This window comes from Pan paniscus, chromosome 5, assembly GCF_029289425.2.
Source record: "Pan paniscus chromosome 5, NHGRI_mPanPan1-v2.0_pri, whole genome shotgun sequence".
Lineage (NCBI taxonomy): Eukaryota > Metazoa > Chordata > Mammalia > Primates > Hominidae > Pan > Pan paniscus.
The window spans coordinates 61,175,656-61,200,366 of record NC_073254.2 but is presented as its reverse complement, the minus strand read 5'-3'; the positions used below and the strand labels follow the sequence as shown (position 1 = coordinate 61,200,366).

At 37.0% G+C, this 24,711-nt stretch overlaps 2 protein-coding genes across 8 annotated transcripts in view; one reads left to right on the top strand and one right to left on the bottom strand.

Moving 5' to 3' along the window:
- The window catches only part of PLA2G7 (phospholipase A2 group VII), a 65,476-nt gene that overhangs the window by 30,694 nt on the left and 10,071 nt on the right, over window positions 1-24,711 (top strand). For 2 of the 6 annotated variants that reach the window (XM_034962215.3, XM_034962211.3), the window contains one exon: window positions 437-6,682. In XM_034962215.3, the coding sequence (XP_034818106.1) occupies window positions 437-573 (137 nt within the window). In that variant the 3' untranslated portion in view covers window positions 574-6,682. Of the gene's footprint in view, window positions 1-436; window positions 6,683-22,731; window positions 22,767-24,711 lie in introns of those variants that run through there. The other 4 variants (XM_063605303.1, XM_063605304.1, XM_063605306.1 and 1 more) reach the window with 4 other exon arrangements.
- Window positions 788-22,725, bottom strand: TDRD6 (tudor domain containing 6). Of its 2 annotated transcripts, XR_004671995.3 has the most exons (5): window positions 11,009-22,725; window positions 9,226-9,350; window positions 8,724-8,869; window positions 7,024-7,113; window positions 3,197-3,245 (listed from the first exon to the last, which is right to left on the bottom strand). XR_004671995.3 is itself a non-coding variant. In XM_003833199.6 (4 exons), exons 1-4 carry the CDS (start codon window positions 17,052-17,054, stop codon window positions 3,216-3,218), a joined length of 6,291 nt encoding a protein of 2,096 aa, XP_003833247.4. In that variant the 5' UTR covers window positions 17,055-22,725; the 3' UTR covers window positions 788-3,215. The 2 variants fall into 2 exon arrangements, 1 of the variants encoding a protein (XP_003833247.4); XM_003833199.6 differs by lacking the exon at window positions 8,724-8,869 and having other exon boundaries at window positions 788-3,245.

Sequence of the window (24,711 nt, the reverse complement as noted above, 5' to 3'; positions counted from 1 at the left end):
TGACCTAAACCAGATGAATCTCAGGACAAAGCTGTCTATCTTAATACAGCTTTAGTACCATTTAAACTATTCCCAGTTGGTTTACAATGGAACAAAGCAGTATATCAATTTGAAAACAGAAATTTGAGAAAGTCAATTTTGCTGCTTTACATCCTCTATATCATAGAAAGCAAATCCAACTGTTAAAGGTAATATTCTTTGTATGAAGCCTAGAGTGGACTTCCATGTTGAGGATACTGACAGCAGGTTGCCTCACTCCTATCCCGTTTGCATTCAGCTGCTAAAGCAGCCATGAGGCAGCTGATACAGAGCACATCGTCTCTACCATCCTAACGGAACTTGTGTAATTTGTAAATCTTTATTGCCACCTAGGGGCACCAAACTGTTTAATGCTCTCAAAAGTTTAATATGTTGATTAACACTTTATATTTTATAGGACTTCATAAAGATTTTGATCAGTGGGACTGCTTGATTGAAGGAGATGATGAGAATCTTATTCCAGGGACCAACATTAACACAACCAATCAACACATCATGTTACAGAACTCTTCAGGAATAGAGAAATACAATTAGGATTAAAATAGGTTTTTTAAAAGTCTTGTTTCAAAACTGTCTAAAATTATGCGTGTGTGTGTGTGAGAGAGAGAGAGAGAGAGGGAGAGAGAATTTTAATGTATTTTCCCAAAGGACTCATATTTTAAAATATAGGCTATACTGTAATCGTGATTGAAGCTTGGACTAAGAATTTTTTCCCTTTAGATGTAAAGAAAGAATACAGTATACAATATTCATATCAGCCTAAATTTTAATTTTAAAGATGATTCCTTTTCAGTGTCGAAGTTAAAAACTGTTTTTACATTACTTTGACAGACAAGTAGATTAAAACACGCAAAATCCCAATGAAAACCTGTTGCAATGATACAAGACTCCCTAAACATAGAGTAAAAAACAATTTCTTGCCTTTTATTATCTACTGTGGGCAGTGGAGTTTAATTATAGCAACATGATAGTCTAGGTAGAATTTGGCAGCTCTTCTCTTTTGACTTTTGGTCACGGTAAGAAAAATTAGAACAAGCAAAAGCCATTGTTTTAGCACAGGATTGGTGGTACTACACAATTTCAAATGATGACTAAGAGGAGTAGAGAAGGGTTAAGGATATTAGAGATGAGGCAAAGGCAGTGGATTAAATTGGTAATTTTTTGACACTTTAATTCTTTAAGGCATTCTACTTGCTAAAGAAAGGTTCCACAGGTATTACAGCATATAGCAGGGATTCCAGTTAGAATACATTAGTTACTCATACAAAGGCTGTGAAGGATAATAAAACATTCAGAATTACATTTAGCTTCTTCATATTCCAATTAATTTTATTTAATGTTTTAAATTCTATATGTAGTAGTAAAACAGAATAACACGATTAAATGGAGGTAAAAATATAGCTTAAGAATTTATATACTTATAAATATGGGAATCATGGAAAAATGATTTTATTTCCCAGGGGACATAAAAATTTATACCACTCATTTGGTACCCTAGTCCTATCTTAGTGGTGTCAGGTGCAAAGTCACTCATTCTGATAAATTTTACTTCTGTAGCCATTCAGATTAAATTTTTTAAAATAGGGAGTTAAACTCAGCTTGAAATTGAAGGCTTCCTATAATCTGACCCTAATGCATCTTCTCTGAGCTTTGCTTCTGGCAATTCACATTATATTATCTATATGAGTAAGCCAAACTTGTCTATTCATTATTCCAGGAATAAGTAATATACTCATCTACCTCAATTACTTTTAATGCAAACCTCTCTCCCTTCTACTTACAGAAATTATAACGGGTTTTTAAGGTTCATAATTCTATTTCCATTAGGCTTCAGAGTCTGATAATGCTTCACAGAGATACACCTTTACCCCAGTCTCATTTAGCAAACCTTTTCCCTATTCATTTTAGAAATAAGCATTCCAACTGTATGGATGTCCCATTCAACACTTTTTTGTTTGTTTGTTTTTTACAGTCTTTTGTTGGTGGCGCATGCTGATGCTGAAAGGAGAAAATAACTATAGAAAATATCTAATAAGGTTAAAAAGAAATAACCTAACATAGTGCACACTGAGTATTTTTCAGGGTAAAGAAAGAAACATTTATCAAATGCCTACTCCTTTTCAGGGACTTTATATCAATTATTTCTAATCTTAAAAAAACACTGCAAGAAAGGTTTTATTATCACCACTTTACAGATGAAGATCAAAGTTCAAAATATTACATAATTTGCCCATGTCACATATCTGTTAAGCAGCATATAGCTAAGATCTGTTTCTAAAAGCTAAGATCTATGCTTTGCAAAATCATGTTTAAAAAGTCATGGGCTTCAAAGTTAGGTAGGTCTGGGTTTGATCAAGCCTCTGAGACTCATCAGCTATCTGACCTTAGGCAAGTTATTTAACCTCTTTATGAAGCTTCAATTTTCTCACCTATAAAATATGGATAATATTGATATGCACTTCAAAGTTGATGAATAAAGTGAAAAAAATGCATTTAAAGTATAAGCTAAGTGACTAATACATAAGAGCTAACATTTAATATTACTATGCTTTCCCCAATCCTCCATTACAGAGGAGAGATGGAACCAAGTATATTTAAGAGTTCTATTTCCTTTTTAATAAAATGAGACCATCATATTAAGGATAAACTTTATTTAAGGATAAACTTTATTCAAATCTTGTATTAGAATACTTCCAAATTCAAACAGAATGTTAGTCAAATGTTTAGACAAACAGGCAAAGATTCAAAGTCAAGACAAAAATTCTGAAGGAGATCCTGCTAAAAAGCTATCCTAAGTAGAATCAAATAATGTACTTGTCATGAGCCCTTATTTTTCTATTTTAATTTAAACACTGTATTTGAAAGGCACCAAAATAGTTTTTGAAATGTAATGTGTTAGTAAACTGTTTAGCAAAATAAATCCTCCCAACTAATTAGAAACGTAAGACAATAAAGACGAAAGATCCCAGATCTGTATATATAACAGGATCACTATAAACACACTCCACCATCAACCTGAGACCTAATTTGTTTTCCACCTATATAGAAGTTTTTGAAAATGACAACTTCTTGTGGTTACATGTTTTCAATTTTCTCAAATACTCTGTTGGTCTGCGTAAGATGCCACTTGTTCAAGGGCAGCTTCTGACTGATTGGCCACAGCTATAGATCCACGGTTAAATCTCCATCACCTCCAAACCCCTTTTCTGAAACAAAAAGAGAAAAACTTCAAACTGAGAAAGAAACATACAAACAAAAAAATTTATTTCCATGGGTGTTACCATGACAAATGTAATGTTCTCTAAAAGGGAGAGGGGACAGATGAGTATTCTAATTACTATAGGGCATTATTTCTATAGAAATAATGTTTTATTTTCTTATTAATATTTTGGTTCTCACCCTGTACCATCAAATCAAGTTTCTCTAAAAATTATGAAATTGGCATATTTTATATTTTGCTAGAGAATGGTGTGAACAAGGCTGATAATCAATTAGTTCTTTTTCCTTTTTGATTAGTATATATTTTTCACATGATATTAAAGCTACCATTAGCTGATTTTATTCTCAATGTGCCTCAATTCTAAGAACCACTGCATTATTTATGAACAAGAATGTGCAATACCAAGAACCAGCCAATAATTTGAATCTTATATAAACTAAAGATTCAGAAATTCCAAGAGATTATTTAACAAATATCATTTGAACATATGAGCTAATTAACAGAGAAAATTCTTTAAAATGTGAATTTATCACATTCATAATTTAACTTTCAAGATTAATTCAATTAATAAATTTCCTATATTTCAAGAAATCCTCATCTTGGGTTATTTATCTCCATAAGTATATTTAAATTTTTTTACCTAAAGTGGTTTTTCTTCCCTGCTACCTATGTCCAAAGAAATTGATAAACCATTTTTGTTTGAGGGATTCAGCATAACAATATTTTTAAGAAATTGTAATTCTGGGTGATAAAAGTATTTTGTTTTAAAAACACAAGTTACCTTTAATAGTGGTATCACCCACTGACATGAAGTAAAGATCTTTCCCTACTCTTTGGGATACAGCCTAACAAAAGGAACCTTTGAATTGCTATTGATTCTTTATCATGAGTACAAAATAATTCAAATCAGAAATGGAACCACAGATAAGCCAGAAAAGATGTAAACAACAAAATGTATTTCTATCAAAATTATGACAATCTGATTTTATAATGAGGAATCATGTCAAGTACATTTTCTATTCTTCAAATACTCATTTCTCTAGAACATATCCCTGGAGCACTCTACACAGGGAGTAAAGTATCCTTTTCCAATGTTTAGCTCTCAAATCCCCAACAACTCTGGTAATTGGTGAAGGAGGGAGGGACATCATTGTTCAAGGGGCTGTTATTCAAACACAGTATCCATGTAGAGCCACAGATGCTTTATTAAGGACAATGAAAAGGGAAATATTTCTCCTATATTCCTTTTAACAACCAATAGCATCATGTGCATGCATTATGTGATACAGTAACTAACAAAATACTCTTATGGTAAAATAAAATAACTCAGATAAGAAACCATTTTTTTAAAAAAAGTAATTAGATTCCTAGATCATAGTGACTTGATGTATCATTAAAAAAAAGTCATGCATAATACAACACTCACTTTGTAAGGAAAGCTAGCTCATTTGTAGACAGGTATCCAGAGTTAAGAGCTTCCTCAAATTTGAGGGAAGGATATTTAAATCTCATTAGTAACCAAATCAAAATTTTTAGAGTCTTACTCATAAGTAGTTTCTACATGTCTGCTAACTGGCCTAGTCAAAGCCAGAGGTAGTTATCTATTTACTTATCTAGATATATAATTTTATGTCTACTTTAAATAGTTCTTTTCTATGTAGCAGGCATAGAGAACTTTATCCAAACTGAATCTTGTATGTACATATGTATGCATTTGGCTGTGGATTCTTCATAATTAATGGATGGAGACAACCCAAATGTAAAAAGTTTTAGTAAATACTGATGCAAAAAGTGTAGTAGGCTGGTATTTTTGACCTAAGCAAAAAAGTAATTAACATAAAGAGAGATATTCATTGATTTTTTATAGTAAAAATTTCAAATGGCCTAAATATCCAACACTATGGGAAATGGTTTAATACATTATGGCTCACTAGTGTCATGCAGCATTATTTAGCTATTAAATATTGTTTATGGCCTTCTGGGTGCAGCCAAGATGGAATAAGCTGACTATAACCTCTTTCGCTGATTACAATGAAAAATTCTAGACAGAATATAAAAAGCAACTACTCAAAGACTCAAAAGTGAACAGAAATAGGTAGATTAAGAATTAAAGTAAAAACGTGAATTGAATAATGACTCACAACAGGAGTGAGTTTCATAGGCCTTTTCTTTTCTTTTTTTTTTTACTTCTTTGTCTCCTGATTTTGATCTGAGGGTGGGCCAAATCAAAGCTGCCTAGCTAGGGTAGACAGCAAAACTCTGAGAGAAATTTCTTATTTATAGCCAGTGGACTAGGGATAAAGGAACCCTGAATGCTAGAGAGTAAGAAATAGGTAGGAAATCTCTTTGCTGTATTGTGGTGTTATGTTTATTTCTATTTTTTTTTCTGGCCCTGCCCTGAGGATGGCTAACCCCAGTTACTGCCTGGTGACAGCTATGGCAACATAGGCACCTACAAATGTGAGAGATGACCCGTCTCTCTAGCCAGTGGAACCAGGAAAAGAGCTTTCTGTCATCTGAAGAATAGTAATAGGAGATTGTTTTTGTTATCTCTTTATCTGCTTCGCTCTTATGGGCAAACAGAACTGTGTGGTGGAGCAGAGGCTGAGAGAAAAATACTGTCTGGCTAGGTGACCAGAAAAAGGGGCCATTGGAGGCTGGATAAAAGAGGATCCTGGGAGCCAGAAAATGTGGAGGACATCTCAGAGAGGAAAGGAGTTGAAAATGTTTAACTCCTAATGCTACATGTGAACTCTAAGTCTCAGGATTGCCCCTGAGCTATGCACATGCAGAACAGAGCCAAATAAGCACAGCAAAGTCTTTGACACTTAACTACTATATAAACCACTGACCAAAGTCCCTGACTACCCTGGGTGGCTTATGTACCTGGAAGACCTGAACAACAAAGGCTTTGAAAACTAAACCGACAGGACAATCACCAACCACAGAAGGAGAAACAGAACATGTAGGATGAATTGAAACCAGCTGATCATCTGCTGTAACAAAAACTTCAACATTCTCCAGATTTTAACAGGACCCAATGTCTTAAAACATAATATGCAAAATGTTCAGGATATAATCCAAAATTACTCAACATACAAAGAACCAAGAAAAGCTGACCATTTCTCTAGGGAAAAGAAAATCGACAGCTACAAACCCCAAGATGACCAGATATTAAAACTATCAGACAAAGATTGTGAAGTGAGAAGTTCAAGAAGTCCAACCAACCCCAAACAGGATAAACTCAAATGCCGAGACACATCATAATGTCATGGCAAATTGCCCACCATATAGGTCTTAAATGAAGAAAAACAGAATATAAAACTATACATAGGATGAAATCAATTGTGTCTAAAATATGTAGATGAAATACTTATATTACACATAAACAGAAAAATTATAAAAGAAAACCAAACTGGTCAACCTATTTGTCTCTGGATGGGTATATTATCGGTGATTGTTACTTTCTCATTTTTAATATTGTTATATTTCTCAGGTTTTCTGCATCTAATATGTATTTTATTAGAGTCATGAAGACCAAAACATTTTCTAATCAAGGAGTAAAACATTAATAACTAGTTTTCTCAGAAGAATACTTGGCATAAGGACTAAAATCACTGATTTTGTTATTGCTGTTTTTAACTATTGTCACAGGATTTTTCTCCCATTTTTCCAAACACAAGGACTTTGGAAATAGTTTGTTAAATCACCTTTCAAAATGAAGAACAATGCTCTCACTAATTACTATTTATAGAATTCCATACCTCAGGTGGACTCTTATCCAATTTGGGTATGCCATTCCAGACATTCTCAGGGTTCACTATCTCCTCCATACCATTTGAAAGGTTCAAAACCTACAGGAGAAAACAAATTTTTTTAAAGTGTCCAATTCAAAAAAATAACTGATTTATGTACCGGAGCAATTATTTTAAAAATGAAATACTATTATTATTATTATTATTTTGAGATAGGGTCTTGCTCTATTGCCCAGGATGGAGGGCAGTGGCAGGATCAGAGCTCACTGTGACCTTGACCTCCTGGGCTCAGGCAATCTGCCCATCTCAGCCTCCTGAATAACTGGGACTACAGGCGCACACCACCATGCCCAGCTAATGTTTTGTATTTTGGATAAAGACAGGGTTTCACTATGCTGCCCAGTCTGGTCTCAAACTCCTTGGCTCAAGCGATCCACCTGCCTTGGCCTCCCAAAGTGCTGGGATTACAGGCATAAGCCACTGCACCTGGCCCTAAAATAAAACACTTTAAAAGACAATGAAAATGAATTTATTGAGCTTCAACCTTATGTTTCAAACTCCATGCTACTTCAGTTTCCCAAACATATGTAGAGTATCTATGACTGGTGATCAAAGATGGATAAAATTTCAACAACAAATAGTTCAAAATCTAGTGGAGAAAAGACCTCTAAGCAGATAATTACAATACACCATAGGAAGTTCAGACTTCTGTAGTAGGAGGTATAGGATTGTAATATAGAAATAAGGCTTTTTTTGGGATGGGGGAAGGTTGAGGACAAGAATAAATTTAGAAAATAACATCAGTGAATGCCCCCTGGTAGAGGCAATGGGTAAGTAAATTGGAATTAACCAGTTTGGTAACAGGATGGAATATAGGTAAAATAGAACTTCAATATTAAATATATCGAAAGAGCAAGCAGATGGTATATGTAAGAGAAGTCAAGAATTTTGATGTCCATCTAATATAAAGTACAAAATATAAAGAATTAGGGCCAAAGAGAGTACATAAACACTTAACCCTAGAGGATTTCCTATGCCATGTTAATGAGCTTGACTTTTATGTTCCAGGCCAGGGGCTCTCCAATTTTAATGGAATATGAATGCACATTCTGGAATCCTAACCCCAGAAATTCTGAATTAGCAGTCCAGGCCAAGGCGTAGGAATCTATAATACAATTTAAAAAACAGCCGGGCGCAGTGGCTCATGCCTGTAATCCCAGCACTTTGGGAGGCTGAGGTGGGCGGATCACGAGGTCAGGAGATCGAGACCATCCTGGCTAACAAGGTGAAACCCCGTCTCTACTAAAAATACAAAAAATTAGCTGGGCGTCGTGGTGGGCGCCTGTAGTCCCAGCTACTTGGGAGGCTGAGGCAGGAGAATGGTGTGAACCCGGGAGGCGGAGCTTGCAGTGAGCCAAGATGGTGCCACTGCACTCCAGCCTGGGCGACAGAGTGAGACCCTGTCTCAAAAAAAAAAATATATATATATATATACACACACACACATATATAAATATATATACACATATATACATATTTACACATATATATACACATATACATATATATACATATACATATATATACATATATATACACATATACATATATACACATACATATACATATATATACATACATATACATATATATATACATACATATACATATATATATATACACATACATATACATATATATATATATACCAAGTAACTCTCGAACAGGTGGTTTTCAAATCACGGGAGAAACACGATCAACAGGCTCCTTAATAAGTTTTACACAATAATGAAGTAATCAAATTTGCATTTTACAAACTTCACCCTCACACCATGGACAATCAATTTAAGGAAGACTAGAAGAAGCAAACAAAATAGAAGGTTATTAATGTAGTTGTGAAATGACTCAACTAAGGTAGTGGCATTAGATATAAAAAATTCCAACTAAGAGATAAGAAGTGTAAAGTGTGGAACTAGGTGACTAATAGCATTTAGAAAGAGTAAGGGAGATAGATGATACAGCCTAGGATGATTTCTTGCTACGATTCTTATACATGGAGATTTAAAATATATGTGCATTACATCAAGTTATCAGGGGGAACAAGCAAGTAAACATTTGTTCAATCGCGTTCTCTAGTCTGACAGAGTCTGGTAAACTTTCCTTAATAGTCTGCAAATACATTTGGAGATAAAGTACTTAAACATCACTTACCCTTGTTCCTTCTTCAGCTGTTTCTAAAATCTCACATTTAGACCATGTGTTTCTTAGACTTGACCACACAACACATTTAGATCCAACAGTAAAGGCTTTCAGAGTGTAGGTGTTCTGTAGTTGAGCTGCCAAATTGAATTGAGTAAGACTCAGTGCATATCTCTTAATTCCTTAATGTAACATACACAAGCAAAGCATTTTCCTAATCTGCATTATTTCTATATCATCAATATCATGTAATTAGTACATTGGTATGACTGTCTCCCTCAATTTTGTTTAAAATTCTTGCAGTGCCCCCCCCCATATAATCTCTTATTGCTTTTCTAAACCAACAAACCAAACAAAAAATCACCACAAGGATGTGAATCTGATTTCTAACAGGGAAAATCACTAATAAAATATGGTACTATTAAGACAAGTGGTGTTTTTTATACTTACAACAGCCATTTCTATAAGAAAGCAGCATGTTACAAATGAGCACACATTCTTATCACAGAGTTAATACTTACTATTATTAAATATGACAATGAGGAATAAATATCTAATGCAAGGGTAATACTTAAATAACTTATGTATTACCCATAGGATGGCATACCATGCAATTAAAATATTTTGAAAGCATTTTTAAGGGACTAAAATGCAGGATTCAATACTGTATGATAGTATGATCTAAATTGTTTTTAAAACTATATAGTAGACATACACAAAGACGGTAAAAGACAACAAAAAGAAAATACATCATGGTGTTAACATTGATCACTTCTTGTTGATTTTCATTCTCACTATTCCATTATTTTCCTTATTTTTACAATGGTTCAAATTTAATAATATAAAAATTGACATTTAAAAAGTATAGCATTGATTATAAAAAGCTAAAAGTTACCCATTTAACAATTCTTTTTAAGTAGCAAACAGTAGTAAAAATAATTTATAAAAAAGTTAATAAATGTTCTCCAAGATTTACACATGAAACATTTTTTGATTAATATAGGCTACCTAAATCTATTTTTTTTCTTTAAGGGTTTCTAATGAATTACAAGATCAATGCATGATACAGTTAAGTCTAAAAGACCCTGTTAAAATAATCCTTAGTGTAAATTAATGCCTATAGTAGTGCTATAAATTTGGCAAGGGAATACCATGTTTTATAAAACTTACCAACACATGCCCTCTTGATTATAAATGTGATTACATTTTAAATGTGATTACCTTTTGGAGACTAATAGATTTCAAGCATTCAATTTTTAAACACAAAACTAATATTTCAGTGTTTCTTCCAGCACATATTTTGCACTGATTTCATAATATATTTTCCCCAAGCTTAAAATGCCCCTCATAAAATCCAATCTGATTCACTTTCCAGGTTTTTAATCTCTCTTACAAAAAATTATTTTTTAGAAATCGATATAAGAATTATTCTCTTTTCTTTAAAACACATAACAACTCTGGAAAGTCACTATGTTAAACTTAAAAGTAAAAGCACACTTTGGGAGGCTGAGGCAGAAGAACTGCTTGAGCCCAGGAGTTTGAGACCAACCTGGATAACATGGCAAACCCTGTCTCTACAAAAAACAGAAAAATAAGCTGGGTGTGGTGGCACACACCTGCAGTCCCAGCTACTCGGGAGGCTGAGGTGGGAAAATCTCTAGAGCCTGGGAGGCAGAGGCTGCAGTGAGCCAAGATCACACCACTGCACTCCAGCCTAGGTGACAGAGTAAGACCCTATCTCAAAAAAAAAAAAAAAAAAAAAAAAAAAAGTAAAAAGGAAAAAAAATTCACATACCTGAGATATGATCTGGTAAACCATTATTGTGCTTGCTTCCATCACTGCTTTCTTCCTCAGAGAACAAAGGCATCAATGCCGAAATGGCATCCCTGTTTTTATACTCTACAAATTCTTCTTCACATATATTCATTTCATTCTGTGTTTTAGGATCACAATCTGCTCCATGTAGATGCAATGACATCCTGCGCTGGTCATCAAAAGATTCTACACAACTTGACTTTCTCATGTCCTCAGTACACATGGATTCCTGTGCTTTCTGACTAACTCCTAAAGACAAAGGATCCATCTTGTCATCTAAAGGCAGCTGGGCTGTAGGTAGTTCTAGTTCTGGCTGTTTCTCAGCTTCACAGCTGAGAGGAAGCTGCAGTGTAAATAGCTCCATGGCGCCTTTTGTGACACACTCTTGGGAGAGTGGCACATTCGGTGGCACCGGGCTTAGCTCCCCTTTTTCTTCATCCACCACCAGAGAATTCTGTAACTCAATAGATTCCAGTTCTAAGAATTCTTTTGATTCATCATCAGGAGAAAGTGGCACCTCAAGTGAATTCAGTTCTAGTATCTCCTTTGTTTCATTAGCATGTGGTAGTAATGTGTTAAATCCTGTAATCAGGTATTTATCATCAAACTCTGCTTTGTCAACCAGATGGCACTCTAATTCACCTTCCAGTTCCTCAGTATCAATTTTATCTTTGCAGGGGTTTTCAAAGCCTTCACAAATGTTATCAGTTTTAGGGTCACGGAAGTTACTTGGTTTGGTTCCAATAATGTTTACATCTTTTTCAGTTATTTCAGCAAGCTCATCTGTCTGTTGTTCCATGTATATTTTATTTTGTACAGCTTTATTACTTAATTTCTTAAGTCCTACATCAAGATTGTAGGACCCAAGGGTCTGCTTAATCTCTGAGTCAATATTTTCATAGGGAAGAGCACTTTTAATAATACCAGTCTTAGAATATTTCTCCATTTTCTCATTAATACTTTTACCTTTGCTTTTCAAGTCAACAATTGCTAAAGGGATATCACAAACATCCCTTCTGATTTCTAGTATTGTTATTTCCAACACATCTTCTGTTATTATTTCATAGAAATAGTCATTTCCCTCTTGAGAACATAATCCTTCTGAAATGTTAAACCCTGAGAGGCAACATGGAAAGGCTTGCATGGGAACCGACAGAAGTTCAGAAGGAATGGCCCAGAGTGCTTTTGGGTCCACACAGTCTTCAATGTTTCCAAAGTCCACAAGCCTGACAGATACAAGATAATCTTCATAAATATTAGTGATAAGTGCCCTATAATAATGTCCATCTTCTCTGTATCTTACTATACAAGGATCTCCAATATAAGGACATGGGATACAATTTCTCCTGTCTGCTACCTGTTCTCCAGCAGTCTGTACTTCTACTTCTAAACACTGAAGTTTCTCCGTATCAGCAAACTGACACCAAAAGTACTCAGGTCCATCTATCACAGTGGCATAAGCTCTTATCATTTTTTTTTCTGGATTATACCAGTTAAGAAATACTGAAGTGTCAATGTCTGATTTGTTAACAGACTTTGAACTGGCACTTTTAATTACTTGGGTAGAAAGTTCTACTTGAGATTTTTCACTGAGAGCATACCTGCTAATCATATCATCTGCTATGATCCCATGTTCATCAGCAAGAATAACTTCCCATCTGTCTTGAAATTTAACAAATTCACATCTTATTGCAGCCTCGCTGGTCCGTTGGGAAAAGTAATGCATCATTTTCTTAGAATTTTTATTGTCAGGAACCTCAAATCCCTGCAAGGAGCAATGAATGCACAACCCTGGCAATATTGCATTAACAAGGTCAAGCCTACCTATTTTGTTAGTATGAACCACAGAAACATTGCCATAATCTATAAACTGCACAGAGAGAAGGTCATTGGGTTGTTGCTCCTTGATCACAGCACGATACCATAAATTATCTTCTGGGAAAACAGCACATATCATATCTCCTCTTTGCAAAGGTGGACCTGCATAATATTCGGGCCTTGTTTTAACACTGTTTAATCTCTCTGAAAGATGACTAATTTCAGCTTCATCTTCTATTAGTTGAACATAAAAGTCTGAAAGGTCATTTATATGAGAAACATATACAGTTGTTTTAAATCCAGGCATTATAGTCTTCTGTGGGAACTCACAAAATTTCAGAGGCAAATCTTTGTCACATGAATCTCCTATTTTTCTCTCTGAAAGAGTAGCTTCTACTCTTGCTGTTTTCAAGGGTGTCTCAGCAGAAATTTCTTCTTTCTTTTCTGTTGTTAATGGAAACACTTGACTATTTTTATTTCCCACAGAGTCTTGATATTGAGTGACTAAGTTTGTTTTTGTTAAACTTTGTGAAAGTTTGAGTTCCTTGTATGATGAGTTGATCTGAGGTTTATATGACTCTTCCAAAATTTCTTTATTAGGTAACTTGTTCCCTACTGATTTACTTAAATACTCTGTACATGGCAACTTCATATTCTCATTTTTTTCAAGAGTTTCAGTTGTAGAACGGAGGACTTCACTTTCTTTTTTTCTTATTCTATCTTTGTAACTAAGTAGCCCCAACTTCTTATTAATACTAGCACTAATTTGAATATTGTCACCATATAGTTCTATAATCAGTGTTCCATCTGGATCTTTTGCTACAACTAAAGCCTTCAATGACTTATCTAAAATAGTCTCCTGAAACCACACCACCACTTCTTCTGGTATATGATCAGGAATATCAGATAATGAACATCTGACAGCTTGCATGGGCAAAAGTAAGACATCATATGCATCACTAGGTATTGGAAGCAGATCATCACTTGTTACTACATAAATATTCCCAAAATCAACAAAGAAGACTTTCTTTGGCTCTTCCTCTATTACTATGCCCCTATACCAGTTTCCATCAGTATACTTGGCAAGGCACAAGGTTCCAGGGTTCAAGGGAGATGTTTTTAAATTCAGCAAAACTTTACTTAATTGTGTAATACTACATGACAACTGTTCTAAAATATTTGCATTTCTTGCCAGCTGGCAATAAAATGTCCAAGGGTCATCAATATGCGTTATATAAACTAATTCTTCACTTCCAATTTTCATATCATGTGTAGAATAGAAGTAGGAATGTAGCTGAACAGAGGACTCCAAAGGCTTCTGAAGTTTTACTGGTCTTGCAAGTCTCTTTTCTACCAAGAAATGGCATGCACTCTGAAAGGGGGTTAGCAAATCCACAATGTTAAACGGTTCTTCATTATTAATTGAAGCCAGAGCAAATATTGTACATTTTAATTCTAGATTTTTTTGCCATGCATTATCTATAAATTCATTGAAAGCTTGTATTGCCTTTACATCCCAAACAAAGGGATTCTGGCCAATTGGTTGAATTAAATTATAAAGACTGCACCTAAAAGCCTGTGCCTTAACCTTCAGAAATTCTTCACTAATTGAATAAATATTCTTCACAGATACCATTTCTCTGTCTCCATAATCTACAAATGTTACATTGACATGCTCCACAGACTGTATCCCACTAATAAGTGCTCTGGACCACTGTCTGTTTACTGTTCGCTTAGCCAAACAAGCAAGGGTGTTTCTCTGGTGAGGAGCAGCTGTATTTTTGCAATAGTACTGAATATCAGACATTAGAGTTTTAAGTCCTTGTATGTTCCTGGTCAGCTGACACCAGAAATAGCCAGGGTTTTCAACATAAGACACTCTGACTTCTACTGTACTTCCAACTTCCAGCTCTCCTTTACTAGAGGAGCCTGGCTTAATTTCCAAGCAATTCTGTATAAGAGGAAAATAAACAGATGCTCTTTTCACTTCTTCCTGCACAACTAGTTCAGTTGAACCATTTGTTACAACTGTTGTGTCACTCAAAGCTTTTGAAACAGATGTGGTTTTATTCTCTCTCTTGGCTTTCTGCTCTCCTTCTCCAGTCTTGGCAAAAGGTATTTTGTTACTCTCCGTAGTAAAGTGATTTGAAACATGCCCTGGGGAGTGGGCATTTACCAGGATATTTTCCTTTGTTTCAAATTCCTGATACTTGGCATATCCAGCTTGGGCAATTACCTTACTAATGTTTTCTTCCCCTGTTCTTGATTCGTCAAGAATCTCAATAACATATTGATGATCCTGTTTATCAAGAATATGGATGACTAATTCTTTGTGGAGCACAGTCTTTTTAAAAAAGGAAACTGCCTCCTGGCTCCAAGTTTTTCCCAAAGGCCAAATATCAGCCAGGGTGCACTTCACAGCCAATATTGGTAGCTGCCTAAACTGAGGAAGCAGCATCCTTACGTCATACCAGTCCACATTTTCCGAATTGCCTCGGTCAACTAAGAATACATCCACACTCTTGTCATCCAATTTGGTGACTATGGCTCTATAATAACCATTTTCTTTCCACTTGACACAGCAAAGGTCATCAGGTTCAGGTTTCAAAACTACACCATCCAGCTTACTGGCAGAGGAATAGAAACCACACATTCTCCTCATCAGCTTACTGAAGGTGACATTGTGTTTCCTCAACCTAATCCAAAACTCAGAAGGATTTTTAACAAACTCTACCTGCGCATCGTAGAAGGCATTCATCTTTAACCTGATAGATCTTAAGGCTGGGAGTGAAATCTCTTCATCTACTTCTTCAGCAGGAGACTGAGACTGAGATGTTTCTGGTTCCTCCTCCTCTGTTGCCTGGCTCTGAAGGACTCGGTCAGCCAAGCAACACGACTGTACTCCAAACACACGGTTCAGATTAATCCCATCTTCTCCATACAGGCTGACATAATACACATGCTCAAAGGAGCAATAAAATTCAATCTTTGCATTCACTGCCTTGCCTAGTATCAGTGCCTTCAGGTCACCGACCTGGGACCGAGACCAGCCTCTCCCACCGTCCCAGAGTCCATACAAAGCACAAGGGTAGGTCACCACCGGCATTCGAAAATATTCAGGCAGCAAGTACCGAAGGCTGCTGCAACTCACTAACTCCTTCCTTCCATAGTCCACATGAAGCACCTGGGCACAGCGCTGGGGCCGAAAAGTCTCAAGCAAGAGTGCTCTGTACCAATGTCCATCCAGGCCACAGGATGCACACGGAGAGCCCGGCTTATCTGGGCTCTCCTCCCTCTCCTCCCAGGTGGCACTGATAGAGTTCTCATCCCCTGTCCCCGTGGAACCCCGGTATACCTGGGCCATGCTCTCAGAGAGGCAGTGGATCTCCTGCGAGACGCTGCGGAGCTGGCAGTGAATGCGGTGGGGATGGCACACTTGGGTTATGACCACGGCCTCCGTCACGCCCAGCTGCAGCTGGGGATAGAAGTAATCCAGACCAGGCTGCTTTTGCTTGAGCGGGACTCGCGAGAGAACCGGGACCCCGGAGCCCACGCTAGCAGTGGCCGCTGTGAGATAGCGCTCCAGCAGCGAACGGAAGAGGCTGTCGGGCACCCGCCGAGCCAGGCCCAGCTCCTGCATCTGTTGGAACACATCAGGCACCTCCAGGAGGACCAGGCGATGGAGCAGCAGCACGTCCAGGACGCACCCGTGCACCTCCTTGCCCTGAAGGTTGCTAAGGAAGTCCACGGCGTCGGCGGGCCAGTGCTGCAGCTCGCCTGCGCCCGCGCCGCAGCCTGCCGGCACCAGGCCCGCCAGCACGCAGCCCAGCACTTCCGAGGGCAAATTGAAGAACTCTCTGCGCCCGGGCGCCAGCGAGCCTGCTCCGGCCGTGATGGTGCGGCCCTCGTCCAGCAGGAAGACACGGCTCTCCTGTGCCTGCCGGCTGACCACGCGGCAGCGGTGCCACAAAAGCCCGACCTGCACCAGGCACAGCTCGCCGGGCGAGGCCGAGGCGCTGCCCAGCGCCCACTGGCCGCGCGTGGCCGCCGCTTCCTGGATTTCCCGGCTCAGCCGCAGGTACTCGCTCCGCCGCTCGCCCACCAGCCCCCACAGCTGCACCGGGATCACATCGGGATGCACGTCCACGAAGGACACCCGCAGGGCCAGCGAGGCCCCCGGCGCCGGCATTCCGGGCGTCGAGCACATCTTGACGGCGCGGCGCGGCCCCCACTTCCGGAAATTCCGGGCCGCGCCTCAGGGCCTCGAAATCCTCCGCGCCGCCGAAAGGCGAGTCCCAGCCAAACTAGGTTCAAAGGACCCAGTGGAGGGGAAGAATGCCGGCGAGGCGTTTCCTCGGCAACTACCCCGTCGAGGGTCCTCCGGGACTCCCGCCACGGACTGGTAAGACCCGGTAGCCCCTCCAACCGCCCGAGGTCGCGCTTCCGGGCACGCATATACCTCACTCGGCGCCGCCACTTCCGGCCGCGGGGAGTGGGCGGGGCCAGCCGAGGCCTGGGGTTGGCCTAACGCCTAAGGGCCCGAGGAGCTTGTTGGGACGTTCAGGAGACCCCGAGGTGGGAGGTTTTGGACACAACCCGCATCTCCTCAGAGCGCCTTCGACTCTGGAGGCCGCCGTGTGACGGCCTGACACAGGGCTGCGGTGAGGACCGACCAGAGAGGGATTTCCTTTTCGTCCTCCCAACTACCAGGGATTGAGCACTGGGGGGCCAGGCAAGGTACTAGCCAGTGGCGTTCCCGACGGGAACGAGAAGCGCAGGAGCCAATGGCACGTTCCTAGGCGTTAAGGCCGGAACTCTAGGAGGGCCCTGGGTGCTGCTGCGGGGCACGGGTGCTCCTGCTGGCTCAGTGTGTCCGTGGACAGCCAGGTGCTCAGCCTCTATTCTTTAACCCTGTTCCATCATCTGAATTGATAAGAGTTGTTATGAGGTTAAAATAACGTGTGAAAGTATATAGCAACTGGTACATATTTCCCTTCCCACACTTAGCTGATACGGGTTCCTTTGCTGCTTTGCTGTCTAACTCTGGCATCCCAATTTTGAAGGCATTTTCATTTACTCACAGAGCTAGCACAGAACTGGATTCATAAAAGGAGGCCAAGAGGAATGGAATCAACATTCCTTCAAGCCCCTGCTGTATATACTAAAATCTTAACAGGATAACCCTTTGAGGCCTCTGTTAAATGTCCAAACCTCCATTTGGAATGGAAAAGTGCAGGCAAACTAGGAGAAGTTTCCAGGATATGTCTACATTAGATTTTTGTTCATTTGCAAAGTTAGACACATCCGTGGAAGCTTCTTATAGTCTGCCTGTACTTTTCCTTTCATTCCACGTTTCGAAATGTCATTACATACAAATACAATAAGGCAGTGCTTCAAATGACCCTGGCCTAACTGTAAATCTCAGTGTCTTCAGTCTGTCCAGATTAGAGGCAACCATGTGCTTCCACATCACCCTATGCTTACTTTTTCACGGCACTTTTCACATTGTGTGGCAACTGTCTGATCTCTATCATCCCGCCAGCCGACAGGTTCCCTTTGGCAAGTACCGTTTTTTGGATTCTCGGAATCTAGCTTGGAGTGAAGGCAATGAATATTTGCTAAATGAATATGAATGAATGAATGGATGAATCCAATTTCTCTAAAAGCCAAAGCTTTTCTTTTCCTGAAGAACTCATCCTTGAAAACTCAATTTTCCCATTTTTTTTCTAATTGTTTCATATTCATTATGGAAGAAAAACATTTTATTTAAAAACATCTAGCAAGACCTAGCTCAAACATCGTTTCCTCGTGACCCTACTATTCACCCTGGCAGAATTGGTTATTCCTTTTTTTTTTTTTTTACATACTTCTATATTATTATATTTTGTAGCTCTCTGTCTGCCACAGTAGGAACATCTTAAAAGCAGGAACACTTCTCATTTATTTTTATGTTCTCGATGCCTAGCCAGTGCTGGACTGTTAGCATCCAGTAAATCTTAACAAGAGTAAGCAATCTAACACTATGCCCTTTACAGTGGAAAGAAGGAATTCATTATAAAATGGTCTTATGATCACTTGAAATTGTTTTATCATTACATGGAATAATGGAGACTTTAATCCATCATCTATTTCAGGTTCATGTAGTATAACCAAACTCCTTTGTAGACCACAGGGTTGTAGATATTATGACTTTTTGTATTTCATTTGTCCTCCAACCTCCTTCCATGGCTCATGGCCTTAATCCTAGGATGTCAGGGTATATCACGTGGCCGTTATGGGCTGATCCGAATCCTTTACCCCCATCCACCCAGATTTTCCAATGTCCTACCTTTTCTGTATCTGGAGCAGGTAGCATTAGTTTGTTCTGTCATGCTCTGCTGTTGGACAGGACTCGGGTTAATTTTAAAAATCAGGTCATTGCACTGTTAAGATTAAGCTCCCCTCATATATCTCCCATACTATATTAAGCAAAATATCTTGAGTTTTATAATAAATAAACTTTCCTCCCATTAGTCTTGAGAGGCCCTTGGTTTCGGAAAAGAAGGGAGAGGGGATTTTATTTTTATTATTATTTTACTTTAAGTTCTTGGACATATGTGCAGAACGTGCAGATTTGTTACATAGGTATACACATGCCATGGTGGTTTGCTGCACCCATCAACCCATCATCTACATTAGGTATTTCTCCTAATGCTATCCCTCCCCTATCCTTCCACCCCTTGACAGGCCCCGGTATGTGAAGTTTGGGAGAGAGGATATTCTTATCCTAATACAAATACGTAAGGGATAAAGGGGGAAAGGTTAAGGCCAGGGATGGAATGTGTATGACAGGTGTTTGAATACTAATATTATGAGCCACTTCAATATTTTTTATGGAAACGATGCAGGAAAATTGGGCTAAATAAATCATACTTATTTTGTGCTATCTTAGGCCTCTGTGTATAGAGAACTCTAAGCAGAAATGCAGTATACTTTACAGTCTATAGTTTCTATACTACTAATTGACTTTGTTTAAAGTTGCTTAGAAAAATTAACATTTACTGGATATTTTTAGAAAACAGTTCAAGTAAGAAATACCCTGTTAGGAGAATGAAAAAGACAAGCTACAGACAGGGAGAAAATATTTGCAAACCACACGTCTGACATAGGACTTGTATCTATAATAGATAAACGACTCTCGAAACTCAATAGTAAAAAAAATAAATTTGAAAATAGGCAAAAGATATGAAGTGGCATTTCACGGAGGAGGATGTACAGATGACAAAGAAGAATATGAAAAGATTTTCAACATCATTAGCTATTAGACAAAAAAAAAAAAAACCCACAATGTTATATCACCACATGCCATGGTAATGACTAAGCTAAAAAATCGTGATAACACCAGTACTGGCAAGAATGTGAATAAACTGCATCACTTATGTTGCTGGTAAGAATGTAAAATGGTACAGCCACATTTTAAAAACTATGTACTTGCCATATGACTGAAAAATTGCATTTAGGCATTTATCCCAAAGAAATGAAAACATGCTCATGCAAAAACCTGTACATGACTGTTAATAGCAACTATATTCCTAATAACCCAAAACTGGAAACAACCTAAATGCCCTTTGATGGGTAAATGGTTAAACAAACTGTGGTACATCAATACCAAAGGGTCCTACACAGCAATAACAAGGAAAATGAATTATTGATGTGAGCAACAACTTAGGAAGGTTCTCCGTAGAATTTTACTGAGTGAAAAAAAATAGTAAAAGGTTACATACTGCATTCTATTTACATAATATTCTTAGATTAACAAAATTATAGAGATGGAGACAAGATTAGTGGCTTCCAGGAGTTAGGGATGGGGAAGAAAAGGGTTGAAAATGCCTATAAAGGGATAGCATCAGGCATGGACTGATGAACTGTTCTGTATCTTGTGTGCAGTGATAGTTATCAAAGCTACACAAAGGTGATGAAATTGCATGGAATGACACACACACACACACACACACACACACAAATGTGTGCTTATAAATTAGTGACTTTGGAATCCGTGGATTGTACCAATGTCAATTTGCGCCTGGTTTTGATTGTGTACAACAGTCATGGTATATCCCTATACGTTTTTTTTTTGGAAACTTTATGAAAATCTAAAATTATTTCAAAATAAAAAGCTTTTAAAAATTTAAGATTTCAGTGTCACAAAATACAATTTTATTAGAATACACACACAGACAATTCAAGACCAGATCATTATAGGGGGCAATGAGAGTAGAGAGAGCATAGTCTTTTGAATTATAGCAGGATTGGCCTCCATTTGTAAGAGCCATGTGACCCAGGCAAATAATTTACCCTCTGTTTCCATATCTGAAAATGGATATAACAGCATACACCTTACACTTTGGTTCCAAGGACTGCATGAATTAATGTAAATACAGTTAACATGTTTGCATTAAATAAATACTTGAGATGCAACAAAACATAGTGGGAAAGGAAGGGCTTTAGATTTTGAAAGTCCATGTTTATCATCTCGGGGTGACATGGATAATAAAATTTTCAGAGTTAGGTTCTCTTCATCTGTAAAAATGGAACTATACTTAAATATGAAGACGAAATGAGCCAATATGGGTAAAAGACCCACCACAGGAAACATGTAATAAGTTGTAGTTATTAGTGATATGAATGAAATTAAAACTTAAAAAATATGTTCTCTCCTAGGATTCTTAAAGATTAAAAATCTTAAATTAGGTTTTTTAAAAATTTGGTCTATTTAGGCATAATTTTTGTACAGTAAAACTCACACTTTCATATTGTAGTTTGATATTTTGACAAATGTTTACAGTTTTATTCCCTTAAAAGTGTCTTTTGAAGAAAATTTGTAATTTTGATGAAATCAAATTATTCACATATTTTTCTTTTCTAAATGGTAGTTTATTTTGTTGTTATTGTTCCACTAAATCTTTTACTAACCCAAGGTAAAAAAACAAAACAAAAACCCACAAAAACAAACTTTCAATGTTTTTGTTTAGAAGTTTTATAATTTTGGCTCTTGTATTTAGGTCTATGATTCATTTTAAATTAACTTTTTGTAGTGAGGTAAGGGTTGAGGATTTTATTTTTATATATGGATATCCAATTGTTATACTGCCATTTGTTGCAAAGACTATACTTTCCAGTTAAGTTATCTTGGTGCTTTTGCCAAAAATTAATTGACCATATGTATGTGAGTTTATTCTTTGACCCTTTATTCTGTTCCATCAATCTATATATCTGTCTTTGTGCCAATACCCCTTTGTTTTGATTATTTTCTAAACTGCTTAAAAGCCAATTTTAAAATTAAGTAATATGAATCCTCTTTGTTCTTTTCCCTCAAAATTGTTTTTGATTTTCTATATGTATTTTAGAATATACTTGTCAACTTCTGCAAAAAAATTTGAAGGCTGCTGGGGTTTTATTAGAATTGCTTTGTAGGTAGAGATCAATTTGACAATAATTAACTTTGGAGCAATACTGAGTCTTTTAATCCATGGACACAGTTCATTGCTCTACTAAAATCTTTAATTTCTCTCAGTAATGTTTTATATTTTTCAGTGAACAAATCTTGTACACATTTGTTAGATTTATCCATAAGTTTTTAATGTTTTTATGCTATTGTAAATAATATTAATTTTTAAATATTTTAGTCCCTAGTTTTTCATTGCCAGTATACCAAAATATATTTTTGTATATTGGCCTTATATCTTGTGAATTTGCTAGGACTTCATTATTAATTCTTGTAGCTTTTGGTAGATTCCTTGGGATTTTTTTTATATATGTAATTATATCATCTGTGAATAAAGGCAGTTCCATGTCTTCTTTTCTAATATATGTGCCTTTTATTTCCTTTTCTTGCTTTACTGCAGTGGCTAAGACCTTCAGTACAGATTAGAATAAAATGGTAAGAATTGATATTGCCTTGTTCCTGATTTAAGGAGAAAGTCTTTCACAAATACGATGTTAGCTACAGGTTTTACTTAGATCCTTTTTATCAAGATGAGGAAGTTTCTTTTTTATTCATGTAAAAATTTGAGAATTTTTACATCAAATACTGTTGAATTTTATCAAATACTTTTTCACATTCTGTTGATATATGTTTTGTTTTGTTCTGTTAATTGGATGAATTATATTGATTTTTTAGGATGTTGAACCAATTTTGTATTCCCAGGATAAGTCTCACTTAGTCATGATGTATTATACTTTATATGATGCTGGATTCAATTTGCTAATATTTTTCACATCTACGTACATGGATTTTTAAATTTTCTGTTTATCGTGGTAAAATATACGTAAAACAAAACTTACCATTGAAACCATTTTAAAGTGTAGAGCTCAGTGGCATTAAATATATTCACATTGTTGTACAACCATTACCACTATCCATTTCCAGATTTTTTTCATCATCCCAAACTGAAACTGTACACACTAAACAACTCCTCATTCCCTCCCCACTATTCTAAACTGTCTTTATGAATTTTCATTATTCTAGTACCTCAAGTAGAATCATGTATGTATTCACTTTTGCCTGGCTTATTTCACTCAGCATAATGTTTTTAAGGTTCATCCATGCTGTAGCATGTATTTCCTTCCTTGTTATTACCTTCTTAACTCAGAACTATATCAGGACAAAACAAAACCCGTGATAACAAGCAATTAGGCACTTTAAAATATTTACTTTTAAAATCAGAATAACACAGTTTATTTACTCACATATATTCCTGTTTGTTACCAGATATTTTCAGCAAACAGACATCTTTAAGCATCTTCATCTGCTTTTATCAAACCTTCAACTGGCTCCTGCTGCTGTTGACAATCACAGCAGCCTGTTGGGGGTAAAGTATGGGGAGAGAAAAAAATAATGTATTCCTCAAAATTCAGAAATAATAAAACACTTGAGTGGGTAAAATGTGCATGTATATGGCATCAATGAAGGCCAAATAGTGATATAATTTCCATACATGCTTTAAAATCACATATTTATTAACTGTTAGTCAATTATATATTATTTAAAACTATCAAATTCTCAATTTTATGAAATAGCTATTAAACAGATGAAGATGATCCTTAAAAATTATGACGTTTTAAACACACATGATCATTTAAAAACATAATTAAGCATTTAATATGGTAAAAAATTTCATAAAATCAGAAGTGTTATTGACCCAACATAATTATTCTGAAGAAGAGAACAAAATGATTTAATCATGTGTATAAATGTCTTTCTCCCCACTCTCCAAAAAACCCTCTCAATTCAACAGATACCTTCAGAGTGGCTCCTATTTGAAGTTTGTAAGGGATACAAAGATGTGTTACATGGTCCTTGCTTTCAAGCAATACATTTTGTGTAGGGGACGCTGATATGTACATCTATGTAGTAGGGGAAGCAGTGGGAGAAAGGGGGTACTGAAGATACTGAAGGCTTCAGAGAGGAAATAGTAGGTGATTATTTTAGATAACTGAGGTAGAATTTAACCAATACAAATAAAGATGAATAGGTGGTGGTGGTGGGAAGAAAGGTAGATGGAGGGAACAGAATAAACTACATAGAAAAGCAGCAAGTATAGTGCATCTCCAGGGAAATAATTAGAGCAATGCATTTCCAAGGAGGTAGGGTACAGGTATGCAGTGAAAGGTAAAAGTGAGAAAAATGGGCTGGAGTCAGGTTGAGAGGGTCTTGGATATAGCATTAAAGGTTTTAATTTTTAGTATGTGTGTATATAGGAGAAATTGAAGGTGAGAATATGCCCAAAGTTGCCTGATGGAAGACGACTGTGCTTCCCTGTGAAGAATGGATTTCAGGGTGACAGTCCAGACACGTCAGAAGTCTGTATTGTACTTTAAGGTCT

Excerpts from the sequence above, each read along its gene's own strand:
- TDRD6 (XM_003833199.6), bottom strand. The coding sequence starts at position 17,054 with ATGTGCTCGACGCCCGGAATGCCGGCGCCGGGGGCCTCGCTGGCCCTG. Across the intron at positions 9,351-11,008 it reads TTTACCAGATCATATCTCAG|CTCAACTACAGAACACCTAC; the intron begins GTATGTGAATTT and ends TCAATTTGGCAG. Across the intron at positions 7,114-9,225 it reads CAGCTGAAGAAGGAACAAGG|GTTTTGAACCTTTCAAATGG; the intron begins GTAAGTGATGTT and ends TTTCTCCTGTAG.